The following is a 25880-nucleotide window of genomic DNA, read 5'->3' as shown; positions in this document are numbered from 1 at the left end:
CTTCCACCTGAAACAACTGTATGGCTCAACAGAGGGAAGGTCATGTGGGGAGTTCTCCAGATCAAATTATGTTTTCCCTCTTAAAGAAAATTCCCCAAGAGGGATGAGCAGTAGCTTGACACAGGCAATGCTGCTTTCTGACTGAAGGCAAGCAAGCCACCCCCTCTGCTCTGTGCTTGAACTTGGGCTGTGGTGTTGGCTCTGAAGCAGGGATTTGTTCCTATATTTGGAGTCATGTATCTTAAATACACCTGTACTTGTTAGCAGCCTTCTAAACTTCATGCGTAGCATTCAGTGCTTGTCTCTTGCCATGCCCATCATTTGAGCAGGAACTCAGCTAAACAGCAGCAGTATTTTCAGGGAAGTATTAAACTGTTCATTTCACTTAACTTTCCAGGCAGCTTTTTAGCCTTGTTAGAAATCTGTGTTTTCCATGGGGCTTTATGTTACTATCAGATAAAATCAGTTCTGAGCTTGGAATTTGGCATTTCAGGAGGAGTTGTGTGGCGCTTTCATCCTGCTGAACCTAAATAGCTGAGCAGCACATCTGCTGTGTGAAAGGGACGTGGGAAGCCTCTAAATATTTCTATTTCAGGAGTGACTTTGTTACCAGCAGCTAAAAGGCTTAGCTATAATTACCCAGCTCTTACTAAAGCTGTGCTGTTTGAAAACTGATGGTGGGCTGCTACACCCATCCCTCCTGAAAATGGGGTTCAATGGGAAGTGCTTAAAATTCTTGGTGTTTTGGTTTAAAAGTCTGTTTATTACGCTTAAGAACTACCAAGGTAACATAGTTTATTCAGTTAAGACACTGCACAAGGTGAAACTGTTCCCTGGAGGTGTTTCAGAGAGGCAGAGATGTGGCAGTGAGGGACATGGTGTAGTACAAGCCTTGGTAAAATTAGAGAGTGGTTGGACTCGATCATAAAGGTCTTTTCCAACCAGAATGACTCTGAGAGGGTTCAGAGGAGATGGAATATTCCTGTTGTGCCATCACTTAGTCTGCTTTGAAATGAGGAAAGTTCTGGTTATAGAAACCACTTTTTGTTTTTCCCCTTCCACTGCCACCCCTGTGGTTTGAGTTTTGTGTGAGGACTCAGAGGAAGGGAAGCTGAATTCCTTTTCCTTGTTTTCCTCTTGCACATACAATGGTGATTACAAAGTCTGTGTGCAACAGGCATTATTTTGGTCATGTTTTGTCTCAAAGCAAGTGAGTCATCTTCTGCCTGCCAGGCTTCAGAATATGACAGCCCTGAAGAACTTTCCATGAGAGGAAGCAATTACAGATTTGTGGGATGGCTAATGAGTAATAGATGATTAGTGTCCTCTTCTGCTAAGATTTAGTACCTAACAGGTAGTTTGCCTTTCAGTGGGATGGACTGGAGAAACCCAGTTGATAAACTGATCTAATACATGAAGCCTTGAAATGTCTATTTCTATGTTGTGGTGCAAAATCAGTGTGAATTGTTCTCACAGGGTTGCCTTTTGGGGATGGCTTTGTGCCCTTGATTTCTGACAAGTTCAGTTACAGAAAATTGCAGAATTACAGACTACTTTGGGTTGGAAGGGACTTTCAAGGTCATCTAGTTCCAACCCCCTTGCCATAGGCAAAGACCCCTTCTATGAGACCTCCTTTGGACACTTCCAGGCTTGGAGCCTCCACAACTTCTCTGGCCAGCCTGTTCTAGTGAGCTCTTGTGAGTTTACAGCAGCTGAGGTTAAGTTTTCTATGCATTAAGAAAATAATTCCTGTTATATCTTGGGGGTCAAGTGATGTATTGCCCCCGGTCTGCATCTGATACTGACTTCATTTTTTTATTTAGATGAGCAGGAGAATGATCCTTCATATATTGAGCTGCAAGAGGGGAGATTTAGACTGGATATTGACAAGAAATTCTTTACGGTGTGAGTGGTGAGATGCTGGAACAGGTCGCCTAGGGATGTTCTGGATGCCCCCTCCCTGGTGCTATTCAAGGCCAGGTTGGATGAGGCCTTGAGCAAGCTGGGCTAGTGGGAGGTGTCCCTGCCCATGGCAGGGGGTTGGAACTGGATAATCCTGAAGGTTGCTTCCAAGCCACCCCATTCTGTGATTCTACAGTTCTATGACTTGGATCAAATGGCAGCTCAGCATCTTACACTACACACATTTATGTTCACTGGGAGCTGGCAAGCCAGCCTGCTCTCTCCTGACTCATTCCACATGTTCTCAAAATGTTTTCCTTCTAAAGTGTTGTCAGCCTCTTTTCCCAGGACTGGATTTGTCCTGCATGTGCTTATGTTTTACAGGGAAGCTGTGGATGATTATTTACTGCTGTGAGTTCTCTTTGGGGGGAGGACAGGAGAAGTAAATGTTGGAAGCAGGAGTAATTCTTCTTAGATTACTGTGTGAAACCAGGGCATGTGCTGAATTAAGTAGTTTACACAGCTTGCTGCTCTTCAGCTTCATGCTTCTTGGGTATGACTGCTCTGTGAGCCCTGTTTGGTGTTGCTCTGAGTTATCTCTGCTGCTCTGCCTTGCTTTGCTGGTTTCTGTTCAGGGATTTTTTTTTAAAGTTCTTTGGTTTGGTGTCAAAATCCTGTTTAGATTCCTTTGTAGAGAAGAACCAACCAGGAAACCAGTGGTGCCTCCTGGTGCTGAGTATTACTAAACCTGCTCTGTCTTCCCTGGGGCAGTAAGAAGTGTTCTGTACCTTCTGATGGAAAGTTCTAGTGGAACTCTGTTCTCACTGTGACAAGCTGCAGATGCTACCCTCAGTTTCTCTGTACACAGAGGTGGTCTGGGGCTGCTGTAGGAGCTGCTTTATGCATGTTACTGAAGTGTTCTGATAAGTTGAGGAAGGGACCTGGAGACCCTGACTCTTGTCAGATAGCTCAAGTGTAGTCACAATGTGTTTGGGGGCCAGGCTGGGGAGTATCAAATGTATTTTGAAGCCATGTGAGGTCTTTTCACATCCTTACTTACAGTTCCCTCTTAGATGCTCCTGCTGTTGGTACAAAAGGGTCATCTTTTCAGTATCCAAGCTGATCACCTCTGAGCCATCTTGACTGAAATGTTGTTGTTGTTCTCTCTGTACTTAAGACTGGCGAGGCCACATTTTGAATACAAGCTTTAGCTTTGGCCCCTTACTCCAAGAGAAGGGCATTGAGGTACTGGAACCTGCCCAGGGAAAGACAAAAAAAATGGTGAAGAGCAGTTGAGGGATCTGGGATTGTTCATCCTGGAGAAGAGGAGGCTGAGGGGAGACCTTGTTCTCTGCAACTCCCTGAAAGGAAGTTGGAGTGGAGCAAGGTGGGGAGTATCAGATGATAGGACAAGAGGACACATCCAGAAGGAAAATGACTTTGGTGCCAGAGTGGTCAGGGATTGGCCTAATTTAGCTGTTGAAGAAAACTGTGCTGGGGAGAGTTAGGTTGGACACTAGAATGTACTTCTTCCCTGAGAATGTTCTCAGAGTAGAGCAGGCTGCCGAGGGAGGTGGTTGAATCCCTGTGCCTGCAGGTGTTCCAGAAGGGCAGAGCTGTGGTGTTGAGGAACATGGTTTATCACCAGAATTGGTAGATTTAGGGAACTGCTGGCCTTCTCCAAACAAAACCATTCTGTGAACATTAATGGAAGCATCTCTTGCTGGGGCTTTCACTTCCACAGTGGTGACTCAGAGTCTCTAATGTGGCCATACTGAGTTGTCAACTGCTGGGCATGGCTCTGGTGTATGCCGAAACATCTGTAGACCTCTGAGGTGCCACGATTTGAGTCTCACAAGTAGGATGTGCACAGTCAGCAGCCAGATAATAGTAGCAAAAGTGTAAAAACTTTCCAGAAGTCTCATTCCCAAACAAATTTGAGAAAATTTTTTGTTACTTTTTTCTTTACCTCTCTCAGCAGTTTGACTACCTGGGAGCTGGTCCCTTAAAGCTCTGGGTTAGTAAAAGCAGACTTTGGTATTTCAGGGGGGGTTGCTGGCATCTGAAAGGGGAAGGACAGAATCTGTCTTCTGCAGTTCTTTTGTTTAAGCTCGAGGTCTCTGAATAGCTCTCAGTGCCTGTCTCTTTCCATTATTTCCCTGAGCAGCACTGTTTGTACAAGTGGCAGTGTTGAGCCAGCCTTTGGGTTCAGATAGCTTCTTTAAGCTTCAGGAATGTTTCTTCTTCAGGTATGAGACTTAAGAAAAATGTTGGATCTTCTGCCTTTACACTGGAATAGGTTGCCCAGGGAGGTTGCAGATGCCTCCTCCCTGAAGGTGTTTAATGCTGGATTACATGAGGCCTTTAGCAACCTGGTCTGGTGGAAAGTTTCCCTGCCCATGGCAGGGGGTTGGAACTGGATTATCTTGAAGGTCCTTTCCAACCCAAACCATTCCATGAATCTATGAACTTGGGGGAGCAGCAGGAAGTGTGACCTAAATAAGGAAGAGATTCAAACCAGTGCTCCAGCACATTGTCTGCAGAGCAGAACGAGTGACAGGTTTGGGACACTTTGAATTTCTTCTCTGTTTATTTTGAGGGAAAAGAAATGAAAATAAGACCTTTTTTTTCCTTTGATATCTTACAGGAAATACTGCAAGCAGTGCTGCTGGGCTGCCTTAGCTGTTCTCATATTTGGTATTTTTTTATTTCTTCACTTGTGGTTAAGTCCTTCCCTTATTACAAAACAGATTTGATCTCATTCCTTCTGTTGGGATCATTTCATCTAGACCCATTCAGTGTGGGGATCAAGTCCAGTTCTGTGGTAATAAAAGTCTGTGATGCATGTTAGTAGCTTTACCTTGAAATTACAGAGGTAACTCAGTCCTTGAAGCTCATGCTTGGAAACTGTAAAACTGAGGATTACAGGGAAGGAAATGAAGAGCAATGGCAGGATGTTGAAAAGCATTTTTAGCAAGCAGTCATATTTGTAATAATCTCTGATCTGTAGAGCAAAGCTCAGTGGAGCTGTTAGCAAACTACAAATGCTGCTGTTGACTCCCTCTGCATTGGCTCCTGCTTCCACAGAGCAGTCCCAGATAAGGCATATTTAGAATTCCTTCATCTGGTTTGTACCTATTTTTCCAACTGAAAAGCTTTTGAGTACTTAACCCTAACAAGGTAAAGAGTTTGAGTATCACTAATTCATTTAAAAGTGACTGTAGGATGGGTGCCATGTGGAGGGATGTGGTCAGGCTGAAGGGGTGAGCTGAGGAGAATCTCATGAGGTTCAGTAAGGCAAAGTGCAAGGTCCTGCACCTAAGTCAGGACAATCCATATCTGTCCAGGCTGGGGGATGATGAGATTGAGAGCAGCCCTGTAGATGAGAGTGGTGGTGCATGACAAGCTGGACCTGAGCCAGCTGGACTTGATCTGAAGGGTCCTTTCCAATCAACTATTCCATGATTCTGTTCTGTAAAGAAAATGAAGAGCAGCAAAGGAGACTGAAGTTCTCAGCTGTCGCTAGTGTCTTCCTTTCTAGGTGTTTGGAGTTGTCTGCTTGTCATGCGTGCAGAGACTTGGTGATGCTTTTCTTTAGGTCCTGCAGTCTTTGGTTTCCTCAGTTCTTGAATCTGATTCCTTTCCTTGTCTGCTTAGCAAGAAGAGCTTGCTTCAAGTTTGTTTTTCAGAGGTCTGAGACTAAAAGCATCAGACTGGGGATGCATTTTGGCAACTCGGGTTGAAGCTGGGACTGGTGTGTTGTTTGTGTACCAGGAGGCTGTTGCAGCTTTTCTCTACCTGTTGTCATGGTTATAGCTCCTCTGCACTGTTCCAAGGACTGGGGATCACACCATAGACAATGATGTTTCTCTGCCACGTGAACACATCTGCTGCTAGGTTGTCTGTGACTGTCAGGAACACTCTTTGATCAGACCTCACCTGTCTGGTTTCAAGATGAAGTTAAATAGCTCAAGTAAATAGTTGCATTAACCAGCAAATAAGGTGGTACCTTGCAGGTAAGGTCTGTTGTACTGGAGCTGTTAGAGCTGGTCCAGATGATGGAACCCCTCTGCTATGAAGACAGGCTGAGAGACTTGGAGTTCTTCAGTCTGGAGAAGAGAATGCCCCAGGAGACCTTAGAGCAGCCTTCTGGTGCCTGAAGGGGGGGCCTATGGGACAGGTGGGGAGGGACTTGTGACAAAGGAATGGAGTGACAAGATGAGGGGTGATGGTTTCAAACTGGAAGAAGCTGGACTGAGATCAGACATGAGGAAGAAATTATTCTGTGTGAGGGTGGTGAGCCACTGGAAGACGTTGCCCACAGAAGCTGTAGATGCTCCAAACCTGACAGTGTCCAAAGGCAGGTTGGATGAGGATTTGAGCAGGCCAACCTGATAGGAGATGTCCCTGCCCAAGGCAGGGGCTTGCAACTAGATGGCCATTAAGGTTCCTTTCAACCCAAACTGTTATGTAATAATAAAGTGGAGAGCAAAATGCAACTCCTGAACAGGAGTTCTTTGCTCTGAGGTGCAGTAGACCCAAGGAGATCATCAAGTCCAAACCCCTTCCCAGAGCAGGACCTTCCAAGCTAGCTCGGGGCACACAGGAACACATCCAGACATGCCTGGAAAGGCTCCAGAGAAGGAGACTCCACAGTCTCTCTGGGCAGCCTGTGCCAGGCTCTGGGACCCTTCTAGGCAAGAAGTTCCCCCTTGTGCTGAGCTGGAACCTCCTGTGCTGCAGCTGAAGTCATAGCTAAGTCTTTGTGTATCAAGCTGAATTTTTCTAGGTCAGAGGATCAGTCCAGCTAATGGTAAACCTGTAGTGACTAAAGCAGTACTTTGCCTTTTAACAGTCAAACTGCAAGGCTGTGAGGAGCTTCTCCATTCCTGTGTGTTATTTGAAGTTGCAGTATTGGTGTGACACCCTTCAGCCCCCCAACAGCTTTTTTAATCAGACTCCTGAGCTTGCAGTAATGAAGAAAATTACCTTAGGTCATTCAGTGGTCTTGGAGATGCCAGTGCCATTTGGGTATTTGCTGAAGAGTTTACCTGCCTTCACATGGCTTGGAGAGAGCAGCTGGACAAGATCTGCACTCCATGCTGAAAAAATACCATTGCTGTTCATAGAATGGTTTGGATTGGAAAGGACCTTCAAGATCATCTAATTCCAACCCTCTGCCATAGGCATGGATACCTTCCACTAGCCAACCTGGCCTGGAACATCTCCAAAGTGGGGGCATCCACAACCTCCCTGGGCAACCTGTTCCAGTGTCTCACCAACCTCACTCAATTTTTTTCTTAATCTCCTGTCTAAACTTCCCCTCTTCCAGCTTAAATCCACTGGCCCCTTCCCTGTCACAGCAAGCCTTTGTGAAAAGTCCCTCCCAAGCTCCCCCTTGGTGCTTTGGGAGCATTATTTTTAAACTCAGGGGTTAAAGATTAACTCAGACTTCACTCACAGATTATTAGCTGCTTAATCAGGATAAATTGCAAATCTCCTAATGGTTCCTGGGGTTTGCCAGTATATTTGTTACAGCTGGAACCAGATGTAGGTCGTTTGAACGTGGCCTCGCTGTGTAACAATACTGGCCAAGAAAGAGTTCCATAGATTCATAGAATGGCTTGGGTTTGGAAAGGGCCTTCAAGATCACCTAGTTGCAACCCCTCTGCCACAGGCAGGGATGCCTTCACCAGCCCAGGTTGTCCTCACTTCGATGGTGAAGTTGTGGACCACAGTTCCGTAGAGCCCTACTGGTCATGAAATGGAAGAGAGAGGTCACTGTGGGTTAGGATCTAAATGGAGCTTGTGCAGACTCCCCTGTTTTGTTTTGCCACAGTTCCTTCGCTGGCTTCCAGCCAGGTCTCCAGTGGGTATGGACTTAGGAGTTAATCACAAAGTCCTTTCTTTGTGAGCACTGATTTGGGAGGACAAATAACTGTTTTCTTTCTGTGGCGATGTGGTGTGTGAGGGAAGAGTGGCTGGGCAGATCCTAACAAGCCTTCTCCTGGCTCTCTTTGCCATCACCACCTCCAGTTGCTTTCTGAGACTTTTCAGCACCTGTGTCCCTGTAGCCCTGTCTGTCTACATGTATAGTCGTACTAACAATGCCTGGATGCTAGCTGATGAGGTGTGAAATGTAGGAGTAAGGTGAGTTTCACTCTCAGCTCTGTGTAGAAGTGCAGTAGTATGAGACAGATGCTGAGTGCAAACAAGGGAGCATCCTCACCCACCCCAGGGTTGGATGCTTTGGTGCAGTGCTTGCAACAAGCTGCACTTCAAAGACTGGAGATTAGGATGAAATGCTTTATAGTGAGGGTGGTGAGACACTGAAAGGGGAGGCTGTGGATGCCCCCTGCTTGGAGGTGTGCAAAGCCAGGCTGGATGAGGCCTTGAGCAAGCTGGGCTAGTGGGAGATGTCCCTGCCCATGGCAGGGGGTTGGAACTGGATGATCTTGAAGGTCCCTTGTAACTCCAACAATTCTGTGAATCTCTGATTTCCAGCTTCTCTGCTGACACTCCAGTTTAATCAGTGTGACTTTGTTCTCCTGTTGTAATGTATTTGCAGGTTATGCAACAGCCTTAGGGAGCTGCACTACAAGCTGCAAGCTCAGTTTTTACTCTTAAACGTGCTTGGCAGTAGCTCTTAAATTCACTGTGACAGTTCCTGTGGATGTTGGCTGTTGTCCATCTGTGTTCTATGGCCACTGAAAGTGCTGCAGAGTTGGATTTTTCTCCTTTTATTGAAGTCTTCATCTGGGCCAGGCTGCCCAGATGGGAGCTTTTTTTCCTTGAGAGGTACAGGCCACTCAGCACAGCAGTTGGTGGCAGCCACTGAGCTTTGTCTGGCAGATAGGACACAGCATTTGCTGCTAGGGTGTGCGGAGATGCTTCTCACCGGGAGGAGGTTTGGTGCCCTGGCTCTGATCTTGGGGATGGCCTGAGTCTGCAGCAGGCTGCCAGGCAGCCCTTCCATCTACCTGACTGTTAGAACTGCTGTGCACTGTTTCCTCCACTGGAAAACATGGTAGAGTGGAAGGAAGCATCCCAAGGGCTGCTGGTGGGACAGCACTGTCAGGTTTCATTTCCTTCTCACTCAAAGATAGTGCCACAGTGTCAGTGCCAAATGAATGGTCTGTTGATCACTTGCACCTTTCAGAGTCCCCTGTTGAAATGCGTTGGAATCACAGCATGGTTTGGGTTGGAAAGGACCTTAAAGGCTGTCTAGTTGCAAGCCCCTGCCATGGGCAAGGACACTTCCTACCAGCTCAGCTTGCTCAGGGTCCCATCCAACCTGCCTTTGGGCACTCCCAGGTTTGAAACCTCCACAGCTTCTGTGGGCAACCTATTCTAGTGCCTCACTACCATCATGGGGAATAATTTCCTCCTCATGTCTGATCCCAGTCCAGCTTCTTCCCATTTGAAGCCATCACCCCATATTCTGTCATTCTGTGCCTTTGTACAAAGTCCCTCCCCATCTCCTCTGGTACTGGAAGGCTGCTCTAAGGTCTCCTGGGGCCTTCTCTAGGCTGAGCAGCCTCAACTCTCCCAGCCTGTCCTCACAGCAGAGCTGCTCCAACCTCCCCTGGCCCCACTCTGCCAGTTCCATCAGTGCTGCATGTTTGTCTGTTGTGCATTTATAGGATTGAGTTTTGACCTAGGAGCTGCCTGCTGGGATTTTTGCCTGGGTTTTGCTACGTGTCTTCCACTCACCAGGAATGGTCAAGCAGTAGAGCAGCTTGAGACCCTCCCTGCTGCTGCCCTTGGCAAGGAGTAAGGACTCCAGGAGCTCACACTTCAGATGAGGTTTCTGCCTTCCTCCCAAGTACAGTTTCTTCATCTGACGCAACAGGAAAGCTTTCAAATATTTGTGCTGCTATTTCATGTAAAACGGAAACTTGTGTGAGTCAGGAGGACAGGTGGAGACACTGCTGCTATCCAGTGTTTGAGAACTGAATCAGGCTGTGAGGACCACCCAAAGCCTTGCTTCCCCTGGAGATCAGGGAACCAGCAGCCCCTTCGCTCTGTCCCTCCTGGCATGCTGCAGAGGCCACCTGTGTCGTGTCCCATGCTAAAATCACCATATAAATATAAGCTTAAATTTGAGGTTTTGGGGGGACCTTTTGGCTGGGTGGAAGCTGCAGCTTGCAACATCTCTTCCAAGATGCCTGCAGCAGCTGCTTATGATCTGTGTCTCCCCTCCAACAGCAGCCTGGCTTGTGACAAAAGGTCTGCGAGTTTAATGAGGGTGAGACTTGGCAGCTAGCAGAAAAGCACTGCCAGGAGTGTGTGAACACTTCTCAGGTGGCTTCATGCAGTTAAGGATCAGTTGTTTCTTTCCAGATACAACCTTCCTTGCGTGCAGCACACTGCCCCTTGCATTCACAGGCTTTCACTGGAGACACCACATGCTGCTGCACCGCCCCGCGGCTAGCTTTGCTCAGCAGCTTTGGTTTCCAAATCTTGATTAGGAGGACTGCTGGGCAAGAAATAACTCGGTGTGATCCTTACTTGGACTTTGCAGGCTTTGTGGGTTCTTTTAAATGGGCATGGGAGAAGGAACTGGGTAGAAGTGTGCTCTTGTCTAAGCCAGAAAAACAGATGGTGCTAAAAATAGTTTATTACCAAGGTCTAAATATGGCTCTGACTTACCCCCCCCCCCTTATAAATAATGCAGCCATAAATCCTGCTGGATATCAATAAGTATTGAATTAACTGCAAACTGCTGAGTGCTACAGAACCTTTTGGCAGCTCTCCAAGCTTGGTGTTGCCCTTCATTCATAGGATCAACGTTTAATTCCTTAACAGGGGAAACCTGAGGAATTCATCCTCTCTGAATGGAAACAGAGATGCAGGGAGCTTGAATGAGTAGCTACAGGGAAAGGCATCCCACTGGAATGGAAGGGGAGCCGTGCTTGATGAGTTCCTGCTAGGTCACAGCCAGGATGAATCTCCTCCTTTCTTTGCCTTGATGCATGAACAATCAAAGGCTCCTTTTTTATCTATTGTTGCCATGGAGGGCATCCATTTAAAGTTCAAATTCCAGCAGGCTTGGGAAGAAGGAAAGGAGATAGGAGTAGGCTGGGCTGGGAGATGATAGGCAAGCATCAAAAGTGAGCTGAAGACAAGCCAGCACTTTGTCCTGTGGCAGGACAGAGCAGGCTGGGGGTGCTTCATTTTGAATGGGTGACTGGAAGTGTTTTGGCCTGGTGAATGAGTCTGCAAGCACAGAGAACATCTGGTGTTTGGCTTTCTGTGCATCAGCAGCGTGGGTCACCATGTGAAATCAGGCCCAGAAGGGAGTGTGATGGACTGAGCTGCAGTGCTAGACTTTTCCCTGGGCTCCCACAGCAAGGGAGGACAGGGAAGGAAGTCTTACTGAGGACAGAGGTCGATCCCTGCCTGTTATACATGGCACTCACAGAATTCTTTGGGCTGGAAAGGACCTTTCAGATCATCAAGTCCAACCACTACCCCAGTGGTGCCAGGTCACCACTAAACCATGTTCCTCAGCACTGCATCTGTGTGGCTTGGAAACCCCTCCAGGGGTGGGGACTCTACTGCCCTGGGCAGTCTGACACAGGCCTTGACAACCCACAAGGGGCAGAAATTATTCCCCGTGTCCAGCCTGAGCCCTGCCTGCTGCAACTTGATGCCATTTCTTGTTCTATCACTCCTTCCTTGGGAGAACAGAGCAGCCCGCACCTGGCTCCAAGCTCCTGTCAGGGAATAGATAGAACCAATACTGTTGGCAGAGACCCTGTAACAGATGCCCTGCAGACAGCTGGAGCTGCTCAGAGCTGTTCAGCACTGTATCGCTTTGTCCTACCTGAACTTAGCTGTGTATGTTTGGAGCACTTTGCTGTCAGCAGTGTACTTGGAAGAGAAGGAGGCAGCTGAGTATCTACTGCGGATTTGCTTTTGCTTTCTGGCAAGTTCCTGCATGTCCCAGTCAGTGCTTGCTGTTGAAAGAGCTAATGAGGACCAGGCCTGCAGCTGACATTGTGAGAAGGGGCCATCTCTTAGCTGACAGGCCAGCTTTCAGCCAGCTGTGGATATTTTGTCTTTTAATTATTACTTAGCCTGTCATAAAATTGGATTATGCTAAAATTATTGATGGTGGTTGCTTGGAATAGAACCCAGCATTGAGCTGAGCTCAGGCTCAGTGTTACACACAGGGTACTTCATGTGCCTGAGCTGCAGCAGGGGGTTTAAAGAGGTGAGAGCACTCTTCTCAGGTTTTACCATCTGGGGTTTGGCAGCTGGCAGGTGTTAGGTTTTGCCCTTGCTCTGAGTTACAAGAGAAGGTGGCAGCAGATGTGTTGAGTCATGCTCAGCCTCTGATGGGGGAATGTTTTTTTCCAGATCTCCTGGCCAGTAATAAATTAGATTTCCAAATTAATTGGGGTAACTTAAAGGGTAATTTTGGGAAAGGGCTTCATAGAACCCAGGGGTTGGAAGGGATTTCTGCAGATTGAGTCCAACCTCCCTGCCAAAGCAGGTCACACAGGCATGCATTCAGGTGGGTTTTGAAAGTCTCCAGAGACTTTGCAACCTCTCTGGGTAGCCTGCTTCAGGGCTCCAGCTCCCTCACAGCAAAGAATTTCTCCTCATATTGAGGTGGAAATGGTTGTTTTCCTGTTTGTGTCCATTGCCCCTTGTCCTGTCACAGGACACCACTGAAGAGGGCCTGGCCCCTTCTTGCCCCTACCCTTCAGACATTGATAAACATCTATAAGGTCCCCTCTCAGTCTTGTCCAGACTGAACAGCCCCAGCTTGTACTGCTGCTTTTCTGTGCCATTGCAGGAGAAAGGCTACAAATGTGGTTTCCTGAATTAGTTTTTTAAAGTATTGTGTGCTTCAAGTGCTGAAGTGTTGTCTGCTTGGGCGTTTGAACCAGTAAATGTGTCCAGGGTGGCCTGCATCAGCAACAGTGTGACCAGCAGAAGGGCACTGGTGAGGTCACCCCTTGAGTACTGGGTTCACTTTTGAGCCACTCAGGCCAAGAAGGGCATTGAGGGGCTGGAGTGTGTCCAGGGAAGGGCAGTGATGCTGATGGAGAGTCTAGAGAAAAGGTCTGGTGAGGAGCAGCTGAAAGTCTTCAGTTCTGGAGAAGGGGAGGCTGAGAGGAGACCTTCTGGCTCTCTGCAACCCCCTGAAAGGAGGCTGCAGTGAGGTGGGGTTGGTCTTTTCTTCCTCCTAACAAGTGATAGGATGGAAGGGAATGGCCTCAAATTGCTCCAGGGGAGGTTTAGGTTGGACATTTGAAGAAACTTCTTCCCTGAAAGGGGTCTCAAAGACTGGAACAGGCTGCCCGGGGAGGTGGTTGAATCCCCTGCTTGCAGGTGTGTCAAAGAGGCAGTGCTGTGGTGCTGAGGGATGCAGTTTTTAGCTCCAGCATTGCTAGAGTTAGGAGCAATTGGACTCGATTTTAAAGGGCTTTTCCAACCCAAATCACTCTGTGATTCTATGAAACTGTATTTCTCAAACAATTTTAGCACAGGTTGGCTCAGTAATAGGAGCTTGTAGCAGGTTTGCCGCTTCATGCCAAGAGCACTTCCTCAGCCTAGTGTTCAGAATGCTCCAGAATCAGCTGCTGAGCTGGAAATCTGCAACAGAGAACAGAGATGGAAGGGGAGCAGTGCTAATTCTGTTCTCTTTCCACAAATGTGTTGTGTTCACTTCTTCTCTGGAAGTGATTAATGGTGAGAGTCCACCTCCAGTTTGACTGCTTATTCACTGCTAGATTATGGGGTTTGCATTGAGCTGAGCAGATGATTTGCAGCAGCCCTTGTACAGTGTATGTCTGTTGCATTTGTAGGTGTAACAGGATCTTCAGGCTTTGCTTTGGACAAGCGTTGCTGTAGTGGAAAATTGGTCTGAAGGAGGGAGAGCTGTTCTGAACTGAGACTGTGTTTGCCTCTTTCTCCCACCCCCCTTCTCTGGCAGAAATGGACTTTATGGCCCAATTACAGGATCCCCTAAAATGCTGGTTATGATGGAGTGCCAGCATAACCCAATAACAGAGGTGAGGCTGATGGCTGTCAGTACCTAATGAGGGCAGCCTTGGAATCAGCATTTGGAGTTTGCTTTCCTAATTTCTTCTAAATTTGACCCATTGCTTCATCTCTGTTAGACCTGAGGAGGAACAGCAAGGAACGTGCTAGCATTTGAAGAGAAGTTGCTTCATGGCTGTACTCTGTACTCCCTGTACCCCAGTGATGGAAGTCATAGCAGCTCATGGCAAAGTCATGAAGGAACAAGACCTTGGCAAATTGCTGAGGAATCAAAGTCCTCTATAAAAACAGATGGTATAAATGGCAGGAAACAAAGCCAATGTGGGTATGTTTCAAAGCCAGAGGGGTGTAATCCAACCCTGTGTTACTCTGGTGCATAATCAGTGAACTCTGGTACTTAAAACCAGAGTTCAGCGTGAAGTGAACTTCAGAATGTGGCTGTAGGAGTTTTGGGGAAGCACAGCTACAACTTTTTCTCTGCTGGTTTGATTGTCATAGAATTATGGAATGGTTTGGGTTGGAATGGACCTTCAAAATGATCTTGTTCCAACCCCCTGTCACAGGGAGAGACACCTTCCACTAGGCCTGGTTGCTCAAGGCCTCATCCAATGCTGAACTCTTCCAGGGAGGAGTCTCTTCCAGCCTGGTGTTCTGACCCTCCTGTGGGTCAGTTAATGGAGTAATTCCCAGCATCTGTAGGAATTGAAACTTGCTGGGCTGGCTCTAAGAACAGTTGAAACTTACTCTCCTTAATTACATGCAGGTGAAATGGGCCTGGGGTTTGCAGAGTCTAATTCCACTTTCTTATAATAAAATCCTGAATGATTTATACTTGGAGGAAAGGTAAAAGGTTGCAGTTCACAAATCCACTGAATTGGAGAGTGTGAGGTGCCAACATCTTAATTAAAATTCCACACAGTAAACTTTTAAAGATGCAGTTTAATGTCAGCCTGGGTTTCCTAAGGGGAAAACTGCTCTCTGTGTTCACCTTCATGGCAGTGCTGCTGTTGTACTGCAGTCAGCACTAGGATTCATGACCAGCTTAGCTTCCAATTTATCCTTAACAGCAAAGTGAACCTCTGTGGTGAATGGAGCTGGACTTGTAGCAACTCCTAACCCCCAGCACCTGAGTTCCCTGCCCTACACTGCCCCTATCCAACCAAAATTTAGAAGGTGATGAGTAAGAGCTCTCAGTAGGGTCTTGTCTGCTTAAATCCAGTTTAGAGGAACCCCTTTAGACTGACAAACTTGCCTTTCATCTGCTTCAATTACTTAGCTTCTGATGTCACTTAATGTCACAACTTAATTGAGCCCATGAGGAGTGAGCTGATGGCTCTGAGAGGGATGTGGGGATTTTTCCTGGGGGATTCAGCTGATCTTTGTGAACCCTTAGGAGGAAGAGGTGTGGAGAGGCTCCTTAGAGCAAGTGGGAAGTTGAATTTTGTATGCAGAGTGCCCATCGTGAGTACCCAGGGAGGTTATTGAGGCCCCATGCCTGGAGATATTCAAGGTGAGGCTTGACAGAGCTCTGAGCAGCCTGATCTGGTTGAGGATCCATGGCAGGGTAGGTTGGACTAGATGGTCTCTTCCAGCCAAAACCATTCCATGATAATTTTTATGTCTGAATTTGGGGTGAGCAGGTGAGGTGGAGTTGAATCCTTGGTGGTTGTCATCCCTGCAGTGTTTGGGATCTGCCTGTGTCTTGGAATTTGGTAGGGGTTGGAGGGGCTGTTAGTTGGTTTGGATCTTACAAAATGTCCTGGCTAAATGAGCAGTCTGCTGTGCCACTCTGCAGACTGCAATGGATGAGTTCCCAGAGTCTGCCCACCAGTGCTGGTGCACAGGGAAGCAATTGGGCTGCCCAGGCCACTCCAGTCTGTCTTTCTCATTGGTAGACCTTCTTCCAGTGCTTTCTGTCAGCGGTCTTGTTCTGAACAGCTTTGTGCCACTGCACAAAGTGTGATCCGACTCATTCGGCTTTTCACCTCTGTAGGTGAGAGGTGAAAAGGTCTTCTTTAGCCAGAAGACTTTAGTCAACTAATAGCCCTAAGTAAAAAGCCAAATGGAGTCAGAAGTTGAGGGTTGGACTAGGTGACCTTTGGAGGTTCCTTCCAACCCAGACCATTCTGTGATTCCCAGAATCCTAGGATGGTTTGGGTTGGAAAAGACTTTCAAGATCATGCAATTCCAAGCCCCTGCCATGGGCTGGGACACCCTCCACTAGAACAGTTTGCTCTAGGCCTCACCCAGCTTGGCCTTGAACACCTCCAGGGAGGAAGCATCCACAACTTCCCTGGGCAACCTGTTCCAGTGTCTCACCACCCTCACTGGAAAGAATTTCTCCATAATTTCTAGTCTAAAAGTTCATCAACAAAATTCAGAAGGCTACTGTGGCACAATTTTTAGAGTACATGCACTGAAATCTAGGCCAATAAATAGATCAACTTTTGTGGTAGACTGCAGCAGAAAACTGCAGGCTTAAATCTAGAACAGTCTGGTTAGTGGCAGATGAAAGCCTGTTCCTTCACAGTGCTGTTCAGCAAGTGATGTGGAACAAGCTGCTGTCTGTTTGCTTCTCTTCCTGGGCACCTACAGGTAAAAAAAATTAAAGCAACCTTTGAAGATCCAGCAGAGACAAAGTACTGAACAACTTTTCATTTCAAGTTATAACCACATTGCTTTGTGCCAGCTTGGGTTGATTCTTTAACTGGGTCTGTGGCTTTGCAGCTGGATTTACCTTCAACAACAAGCTGCAGCAGTCATCTTCTCTCTGAGGTGAGAAATGGGGATTAGAGTGAAGTGTCTAATTACATGGCATAGAACCTCTGTTCTTTGCTCTTTCTCTTTCCCATCCAGTGCCGCCTTTTTTGTCTGCTGCTAGGTGTAGCTGATGAAATCAGCCTTGCATTTGGCAGTATAAATATGGATGTCAAACTTCAGGGGCTCTGCAGAGCTATGGAAAGTGAACAGAGAAGGGCAACAGAGCTGCAAAAGGGTCTGGAGAGCAGGGCTGGTGAGGAGCAGCTGAGGGAACTGGGGGTGTTTAGCCTGGAGAAGAGGAGGCTGAAGGAAGACCTCATTGCTCTCTACAGCTCCCTGAAAGAAGACTGGAGCCAGGTAGGGATTGATCTCTTCTCCCTAGTATTGGGTGATAGAATGAGCGGAAATGGCCTCAAGTTGCACTAGGGAGGTTTAGACTGAAGATTAAGAAAGATTTCTGCACTGCAAGATCGGTCTCAGGGATTGGAATAGGCTGCCCAGGGAGGTGGTGGAGTAACCATCCCTGGAGGTGTTCAAGAAACCTGTGGCCGTGGCACTTTGGGCCATGGTTTAATGGCCATGGTGGTGTTGGGCTGATGTTTGGACTGGATGATCACAGAAGGCTTTTCTAAACCAAAAGCGCAGAAATTCAGTCAGGTAACTGCTCTAACCAGGATTCCTTCTCTTCCAAAGCCTGTGCCTTGAGGGAACAGCCCAGCCTCTCATAGTGTCAAGAGGCAGTTGGGTGGGCTTTGGGCTTCTGGTGGTTTCAGGCTTCCTCTGCTCCTTGCTTTGTGCCAGCTGCTGCAGCTGCACCTCTTCAGAGCAGCTGTATCTGCCAGCCTCAGTCAGGAATGGGGGGGGGAGGGGGTGCTGAGGGGCTGTGATGGGGGCACAGGGAAGCAGCCTGAGAGCTGCTGCTGCCGCCGTTGTGCCCTGGGTTTGCATGCAGAGCAGCAGCTCACTTTGTCCTTGCCTACTGCAGCAGATGCTGGAGTTGTGTCAGCAAACCAAACCCAACTTTTTTATTGCTTTTGATATCTAGAGAGTGATGTGTTGGGAGCTCCTGCACTGGGGGGGTTAGCCCAGAGTACAGACATTAGCTTCCTTTCAGGCTGCTCTGGGCCTTTTTCTTGTTTGCTTTCTATGGCAAGGGTCTAGAGAGAGTTCTTTGATTTCCTTCCCCACCATTGTTTTCAGCACAAAGTTGGGTGGGTTTTTGTTGTTTTGTGGGTGGTTCCCCCCTCCCCCCCCCCTTAATATTCAGACATTTTATTGCCTCACTTCATTTAAAACTCAGTTTCTTTTTTTTTCCCCCATCACACAAAAGAATACTTTTAGCTGATTGAGTCCTATCCATTGCCAACTGTGGACTCCTTTGTCTTCTTAGTCCAGCATCCTTTATGAAACCAGGACCATTGAGCAAGTACTTGTAGGCTCCCCACTGGGCACAATTGTGCCTGGAAGGTGTGGTACTGTACCCAGGCCCAGCTCAGCGGCCTGAATGCTTTGCAATTTCTACCTTTCTGCTTGCTGAAAGGAGTGGGATTGTGCTCCGAGATAATAAATCCACCTATTTTTAGCCTGGTGCGGCTGTGACAAGTGTGTGTGGGGGGAACAAAGAACCAGTTGAATGCTTTTTTTGCTGTGTTGAAACCGGTTAAAAGTCCCCATTCAAGTGGTTTCAGCACAGCTAGCAGGCAGCTCTCCAGCTCTGCACCCAACCTGCCAGCAGGACAGCTGGCTGCCCGGGCTGGCTCCCAGCAGTGCATCCAGTCAAAGGTGGTGTTGAAGAGGAACTTGGGAATTCCTTCCTTGAAAGACTGACAACAGGACTTCCAAAGCTTGCCTTGGTTTGATCCCTTTGCTTCCCAGAGCCAGGTAGGGCTTGGTCTCTTCTCCCCAGTAACAAGTGACAGGATGAGGGCTTGTAGTGATAGGACAAGGGGGGATGGAATGAGCTGGAAGAGGAGGGGTGGTGACTGGAGATGAGGAAGAAATTCTTGACAGTGAGGATGGTGAGACACTGGAGCAGGTTGCTCAGGCAGGCTGTGGATGCTCCCTCCTTGGAGGTGTTCAAGGCCACATTGGATGACACCTTGAGCAACCTGGGTTAGTGGGAGGTGTCCCTGTCCCCATGAAAGGGGGATTGGAACTGGATCATCTTGAAGGTCCCTTCCCACACAAATCATTCTGTGGATCTATGAAATGGCCTCAAGTTGCAGCAAGGCCTGTTTAGGTTGGGCATCAGAAGAAATTTCTTCCCTGGAAGGGTTCTCAAAGCCTGTTACAGGGTGCCCAGGGAGGTGGCTGAATCCCCATCCCTGGAGGTATTTCAAAGAGACAGAGACATGGTGTTGAGGGCCATGGTTTAGCACCAGCCTTGGGAGAGTTAAGAGAGTAGCTGGACTGGATGATCTCAAAGGGCCTTTTCAACCAAAATTACTCTGTGAACATGAGATTTCAAGAGCTGAAAATATGGTCCCCTGTTTGGGGATACACAACAGGAAATGTGTTCACTTCCAGAGCCATGAGATAAATTTGGATTCAAATCTTCTCTTGCACTTTGTACTTCAAAACTCTACTGGTTTGCTTTTAGTGAAATGAGAGAAATTGTCACCCCTCAGTCAGAAAATGGAGCTCAGCTGCTTGCACTTGAGTAAGCTGTGAGCAACAGAGAAATGTTTGGGAAACAGGAATGTGTTTTATAGCAGAACTGGTTTTGTAGGGGAGTGAAATTTGGAAGTGAAAAGCTCTGTGATTGCACAACACTGTCAGCATTTTGGATGCTAGTTACACAGAACTGGATGTAGGTTCTCAGCATAGGAAGCAAAGGCTTTGGTCGCTTCCTATTGACCTATTTGATTGCTTTGATCTTTGGGTGCAGGTCTTGGAGTTGCAGCTCCTGAATGAGGTCTTGTTTGTGTCTGTCCAAACTGGATTGTCCCTCAGAGGTCATTCTGGCCTGAAAAGCTGTGGCTTATCTAATGTAGAGTCATGGAATGGTTTTGATTGGAAAAGGCTATTAGGATCATCCAGTTCAACCATTCTCTAACTTAACCAAGGCTGGTGCTAAACCGTGGTCCTCAGCACCACATAGGGAAACACCTCCAGGCATGCAGATTCAGCCACCTCCCTGGGCAGCCTGTGCCAGTCCTTGGGAGCTTTTGTGAGGAAGTTTCTTCTAACAGAAGTTACTAGAGCAGGAGCAGAGCTGTGCAGTACAGCACCCTCTGAGCAGAGGGAAGTGCCACATCGAAGAGTCCTAGTTTGGGGGGTGCTGCTGCACTCTCACCTATGGAGAGACACTAGCCATGCTGAGCCACCATCCTGTGCCAGTACCGCTATTCCCTCCTCATCCTGGTTGTGCTGTGGTTGGACTCTTAAACTTCAACTGTGGTGCTCTTTACCTTCACCCAGGCCCTCTCTACAGTAAACTTTTCCATCTAGGTTAGCTGTAGAGGTGGCCAAAGAAATTCATCACCTTGCAGAGTGGCTGTGGGCTTGTCTGCAAGGTGTTCCATGTCAAACATTGACCCCAAGGAGCAGGCAGGTCACCTCAGTGAGGTTTCCTCACTCTCCCATTATCCAGTTGTCTACAGGCAAGGCTTTTCCTTCAGATTTCCTCTGAATGTGTGGAGTTTTGGTTAAGCAAACACCCAAAGATCTTGGAAAGCTGCTCCTGTGGCTGCTGACATGCACTGATGAGGTGGAAGGATGATCCAGTTGCTCTGGAGGAGTAAGCGTTTGGAATGTGGTGTTCTGGGAATTTTGCAATGTTCCTGCTCCATCTGAATCTATCAACAAACACAAAATACTTAATAAATGACAAATTGGGGAGGAAGCTGAAGATGGGTGTGAAAGTTTGGTTTGTTCCCTGTGGATCTGCTTGTTCTAAAGTGATTGCTGTGTGTGAGAGGCAGGAGTCACTTCACTGGGACACTGAAAGCAAGCACAGCTTTGTTCTGCTGCCACTTACCACCTCCGAGAGGAGCCCTGTCTGGTTCCACCTCCTTTCCCTGTCTGACTTGAGTGTAGCGCAGTCGAGAAGTGCTTCAGTTGTTCAGATCTTCATTCTGCTGCTTGCAGAGATCCATTTCCTTTCCTAAATGTTGTTTCTGGAGTCTCCTCAAGTCTCTTTTAGCTATGTGAGGCACTTGGGCACTTCCTCCCTTTAGCTGAGGCACACAGGTAGCACCTGTCCCCTACCTGGAGGTCTGCAAGGCCAAGTTGGATGAGGCCCTGGCTTAGTGGGAGGTGTCCCTGCCCATGGCAGGGGGTTGGAGCTGGATGATCCTAAAAATCCCTTCCCCTCCAACCAGCTCTGGAGCTGGATGACCCTGAAAGTCCCTTCCCTCCCAACCCGCTCTGGAGCTGGATGATCCTGAAAGTCCCTTCCCCCCCAGTCCACTCTGGAGCTGAATGATCCTGAAAGTACCTTCCCCCCCACCCACTCTGGAGCTGGATGACCCTGAAAGTCCCTTCCCCCCCACCCACTCTGGAGCTGGATGATCCTGAAAGTCCCTTTTCCCCCAACCCACTCTGGAGCTGGATGATCCTGAAAGTCCCTTCCCCCCCAACCCACTCTGGAGCTGGATGATCCTGAAAGTCCCTTTTCCCCCAACCCACTCTGGAGCTGGATGATCCTGAAAGTCCCTTCCCCCCCAACCCACTCTGGAACTGGATGACCCTGAAAGTCCCTTCCCCCCAACCCACTCTGGAGCTGGATGATCCTGAAAGTCCCTTCCCCCCCAACCCCACTCTGGAGCTGGATGATCCTGAAAGTCCCTTCCCCCCCAACCCACTCTGGAGCTGGATGATCCTGAAAGTCCCTTCCCCCCCAACCCCACTCTGGAGCTGGATGATTCTAAAATTCCCTTCCACCCACCCCACTCTGCCTTTACTGCTGTAGCCTCACCGTTAATATTTCCTTTTGTTTCTCTTTTCTGTAATTGCAGACTTTAAAAAATTCCAAAAGTCTTTGCTCCCTTGACTACGAAGATGATGACGATGACACACAGATGAAGACCATTGTGTCATCCCCCTGTGACTCAAACGATCTCATGAACATCATCACGCCAGGTTCCAGCCCCGTGAGAGAGCAGCTGGATGAAGTCAGGCACCGCGGGTCACGCCGAGGCAGCTTCCAGGCAAGGGAGTACAAGCAGGCAGCTGCGGTCTGTGAAAGCGACGAGGACACGAGTGATTGTGAGAGCACTGAGGAGGGCATCTTCCCTCTGGACTGTGGGGACTTGGACCTAGAGCAGATCGAAAACAACTGAGACTCCAAAAAGAGTTGTGTGCTAGAATCAGAGTCATTCTAAATTCAACTTGCTAGAGGATTACCTTTGCCGTGCATAATCCATGTCCCTGAATCTCGCCCCGGTTTGGGCCTGTCTTTAGAAATGTTTTGGGTGGGGTGGGGAAACGAAACAATAAAAACAAAACCCAACAACCAAACGTTGAACCGTTTTGTTACCTGTTTGAAGTCTGTTGCTGATCAATACGTGGATGACAACAAAAGTTAGGAGGTTAAATGTTACTTTGAACATTTAAGGAATTAAGTTTCGATTCAAAGTTTCTTAAGGGATGTTTTGCATTTTTAAGCCTTTTACAGTTCTGGAGAGGGGGTAAAAAAGAGACAAAGAGGGGGTTGGGAAAAAGGCATCTCTATTTTGAAATGAATTTTCAGAAGGGCATTCTGTGAAACAAAAATCTGTCTCCGGTGATTCTGCTGCAGGTATTTGTTGCTTTTGTTTGAAGAGCTTCACGTGAAAAGTGAAATTGCATCATGAAATTGGGAATTAAACCTTCAGATTAGAACTCAGCAATCCCTAGCTGGCAACTGCTCCAAAATCCTTAACTGCCACCTTTGCAGAGGGTCTGGTTCAAACCTTCCCAGCATCTACAGATCTTCTTTTACATACAGTCAGGACCTTTTGGATCAAAAGATGGCAGTGACCTTAAAGGTTAACAGTTTTGTTTTCCATTCTTTTACTACTTGAATTGTTTTCTAGCCTGAAGCAATGCTAGGGTGGGATAAAACTGCAAGCAGCTGCCCACCTACTTGGTCATTATGGGTTGTGGGGTTATTTTTTTCCTTCTTTTTTTTTTTTTCTCTGTGGTTCAAAAGAATGTACAACAAGAGCACTTGAACTTTTAGACAGGGAGTTTGTAGTGATCAATTCCCCAGGAGGTGATCCCTTCAGCAATAGTAGAAGGAAAATAGTCCTTGAAAGAAATAAAAATGACATTTTTGCTTTGCACTTGTTGTCTGCTGCTGAATTGCACCAGTGGGAAATGGTGTGTGAGGGGGTCTGTGGCAGGTTCTGGGATGTGGTTTTGAGGAGGGCAGATTTAGACTGGAGATCAGGAAAAAAGCTAATACAACAGAGGGGAATGGCTTTGAGCTGGAAGAGGGAAGATTGGGACTGGGTGTGAAGAAATTCCCTAGAGTGAGGGGGGTGAGAGACGATAACAGGTTGCCCAGGGAGGCTGTGGATGCTTCCTCCCTGGAGGTGTTCAAGGCCAGATTGAATGAGGCCTTGAGCAAGCTGGGCCAGTGGGAGGTGGCCCTGCTTCATGGCAGGGGCTTGGAACTAGATGATCTTGAAGGTCCCTTCCAACCCAGACCACTCCATGAATTATGTGCAGGATGGGTGGAGAGAGGAGGGCAGATTCCTGGTCATCTGCAAAGAAAGTGACATCAGGTCTGGAGAGCCAGGGAATAGCTCATGCTGGATCCCCAACTCTCTCAGTGGCTGCATGCACTGTGGTCATCTCAGATGTTGTAATGTGTTCCTCACAGGGCTGCCAAGATGCTGAGGGAACTGGAACATCTCTCTGATGTGGAAAGACTGAGAGAGTTGGAGCTTTTTAGCCTGGAGAGTGCCAGACTGAGGAGGGATCTCATCCATGCTGAGCAATACTTCAGTGGTGGGTGTGGCAGTAGGATGGGACCAGGCTTTTTTTCACAGGCACAAAATGTTAGGAATTGGAAGAGGCCTTGAGAGATCACCCAGTCCAACCCCTGCCCCGCCAGAGCAGGATTACCCAGGGCAGGTCACCTGTGGAACACATCCAGGTGGGTCTTGAATGTCTCTAGATGAGACTTTGCATAGTCTGCTCCAGGACTCGACCACCCTCACAATGAAAAAGTTTAATGTGGAACCTCCTCTGCTCCATCTTGCACCCATTGCCCCTTGTCCTGTCATTGGACATCGCTCCTGCTTGGATCTTAGAGGGCTTTCCAACTCAAACAATTCTCTGATTCGGTGATCTGCAGCCTGTGTGATTTAGTCAGTTGTGGTGCTGCACTAATAGGGGTCTGTTGGTGTCACATTTTACCTGTGGTGTAAAGCCTCACAGCAGCATGATCCAGAGCAGCTGCAGAAACCCACAGCTGAGAGCAGATACTTTTCTGCCCTCTCTTTTTACAGAGGCTTCAGTAATTAACCTCCCAAATAAGTGGAAGAGGTAGAATCAGCCAGCTCCATACAAGTGCTACCCATCAGAAAGAGCCATGAAAGGTGGGCTCTGGAAATCACTGCAACATCCTAGGTGAGTTTGAATCTTTCTTTACTGAACTACGTCAACCCGAAACACCTAATCCTTGAGCCAAATTCCCTCTTTGTGCTGAACTTCCTGGAATAACCTAGGCCATGCTCTCCCCCCCCCCCAGATGGAGCATGGAATGGTAAGTTGCTGAGTGCAGGGACTGCTCTCAGTTCCTGTTGACTTCTCCAATCATTTCTGCCTTTTCCAACCGTCCTTTAACCAGAAGGTACTCAGTCAGAAAATTGCTTTGGTCAGAAAAGCCTTTTCAGATTACCCAATCCAACCATTCTCTAACTCTGCCAAGGCTGGTGCTAACCATGGCCCTCAGCACCACAGCTCTGCCTCTCTGAAACACCTCCAGGGATGGGGATTCAACCACCTCCCTGAGCAGCCTGTTCCAGTCTTTGGAAACACATTCAGGGAACAAATTTGTTCTAATGTCCAACCTAACTCTCCCCTGGCAAAATTTTCTTCAACAGCTAAATCAGGCCACAAAAGAGGAGCCTCTTTCTTGTTCTCCTCACTGGAGCACTGTCTGCCATCAGCTGAGGAGAAGTTCTGCATGGTCCCAGCAGGAGATGGTCTCCTTTTTGAAGCCAGCCCAACCCATTTGTGTCTCACACGCACACACAGCTTGTCCAGAACCATCCCTTTTCTGCTGCCTGTGCCCATTTGGCAGTCCCTCTGCCCCTCCCCCCCAGACTCTGCTGTTGTCACCGTGAGCTACAGGTGCAGCTCACAGCCTGAGCACTGCCTTGGCACTTCCAGTGCCCAGCACCTGTTCTGAAGGTTGATAGCTAGTGACAAGCACTGTGGCAGTCCCCACTGAAGACTGAGCCTGCTAGTGCTTCTGATGGGCTTTCTCCCCATGCATCCTCAGCACTGTGCAAGGCAGCTCCAGCACACCTCATTTTGGAAAGACCACCACCTTTTCTTTGTCTCCAACAGCTCCCAGTGCCATCACTGAAATGCAGAATGGTTTGAGTTGGAAGAGACCTCAAAGATCATCTAGTTCCAGCCCCCTGCCATGGGCAGGGGCACCTTCTACTCGACCAGGTTCCTCAAGGCCCCATCCAACCTGCCTTTGAACACTGCCAGGTCTGGAGCTTGCATAGCTTTTCTGGGCAACCTATTCCAGTGCCTCACCACCCCCACAGGTAAGAATTTCTCCTCTCAATAGAGCTTCTTCCAGTTTGAAGCCATCAGCTTTACCTGCCACTGCATGCCTTTGTACAAGTTCCTCTAGACTTTTCACCACCCCACCTTGGTTTCATTTTAGAACAGAAAGGAGACAAAGCTTTCTCCCTCCATCCCTGGAAGCCCAAGCAGATGCATCTCCTACTTGGACCATGGGTTGGGAGGTGGGTTGCAGTATGTACCTCAGAAATGGTGACCTAAACCCCTGTTCACACCAGCTCACAGTCCAGTTGCTCCTGCTATGGTCCTGAAACCCCTCCACGGGCTGGAGCAGTGGCACAAAGCGGCTGCGATGGACGCTCAGGGCCCAGAATGGCTCAGGAGAAGAGTCTGCAGGAGAGAACAGGTTATTTAGGGGCTGCTTGCTCAGGCTATGTAGCAGCAAGGCTGTGCTTGGAGGCTGGCAGCCCTCCTGGGGGGAGCAGTCTGAGGTAAGGAAATAGCTG

The 25880-nt window shown here is 48.1% G+C and overlaps 1 protein-coding gene across 1 annotated transcript in view; it reads left to right on the top strand.

Annotated features, from left to right (window-relative positions):
• Window positions 1-22140, top strand: part of FAM53A (family with sequence similarity 53 member A) — a 52992-nt gene extending 30852 nt beyond the window's left edge. The window contains exon 5 of the mRNA XM_064151542.1: window positions 21639-22140. Coding sequence (XP_064007612.1) covers window positions 21639-21962 — 324 coding nt within the window. The 3' untranslated portion in view covers window positions 21963-22140. The remainder of the gene's footprint in view (window positions 1-21638) is intronic.
• The last annotated feature ends 3740 nt before the right edge of the window (window positions 22141-25880 follow it).

Source organism: Pogoniulus pusillus, chromosome 11, assembly GCF_015220805.1.
Source record: "Pogoniulus pusillus isolate bPogPus1 chromosome 11, bPogPus1.pri, whole genome shotgun sequence".
Classification (NCBI taxonomy): domain Eukaryota; kingdom Metazoa; phylum Chordata; class Aves; order Piciformes; family Lybiidae; genus Pogoniulus; species Pogoniulus pusillus.
The sequence above is the reverse complement of the archived record's forward strand: the minus strand, read 5'-3'. Positions and strand labels throughout refer to the sequence as shown.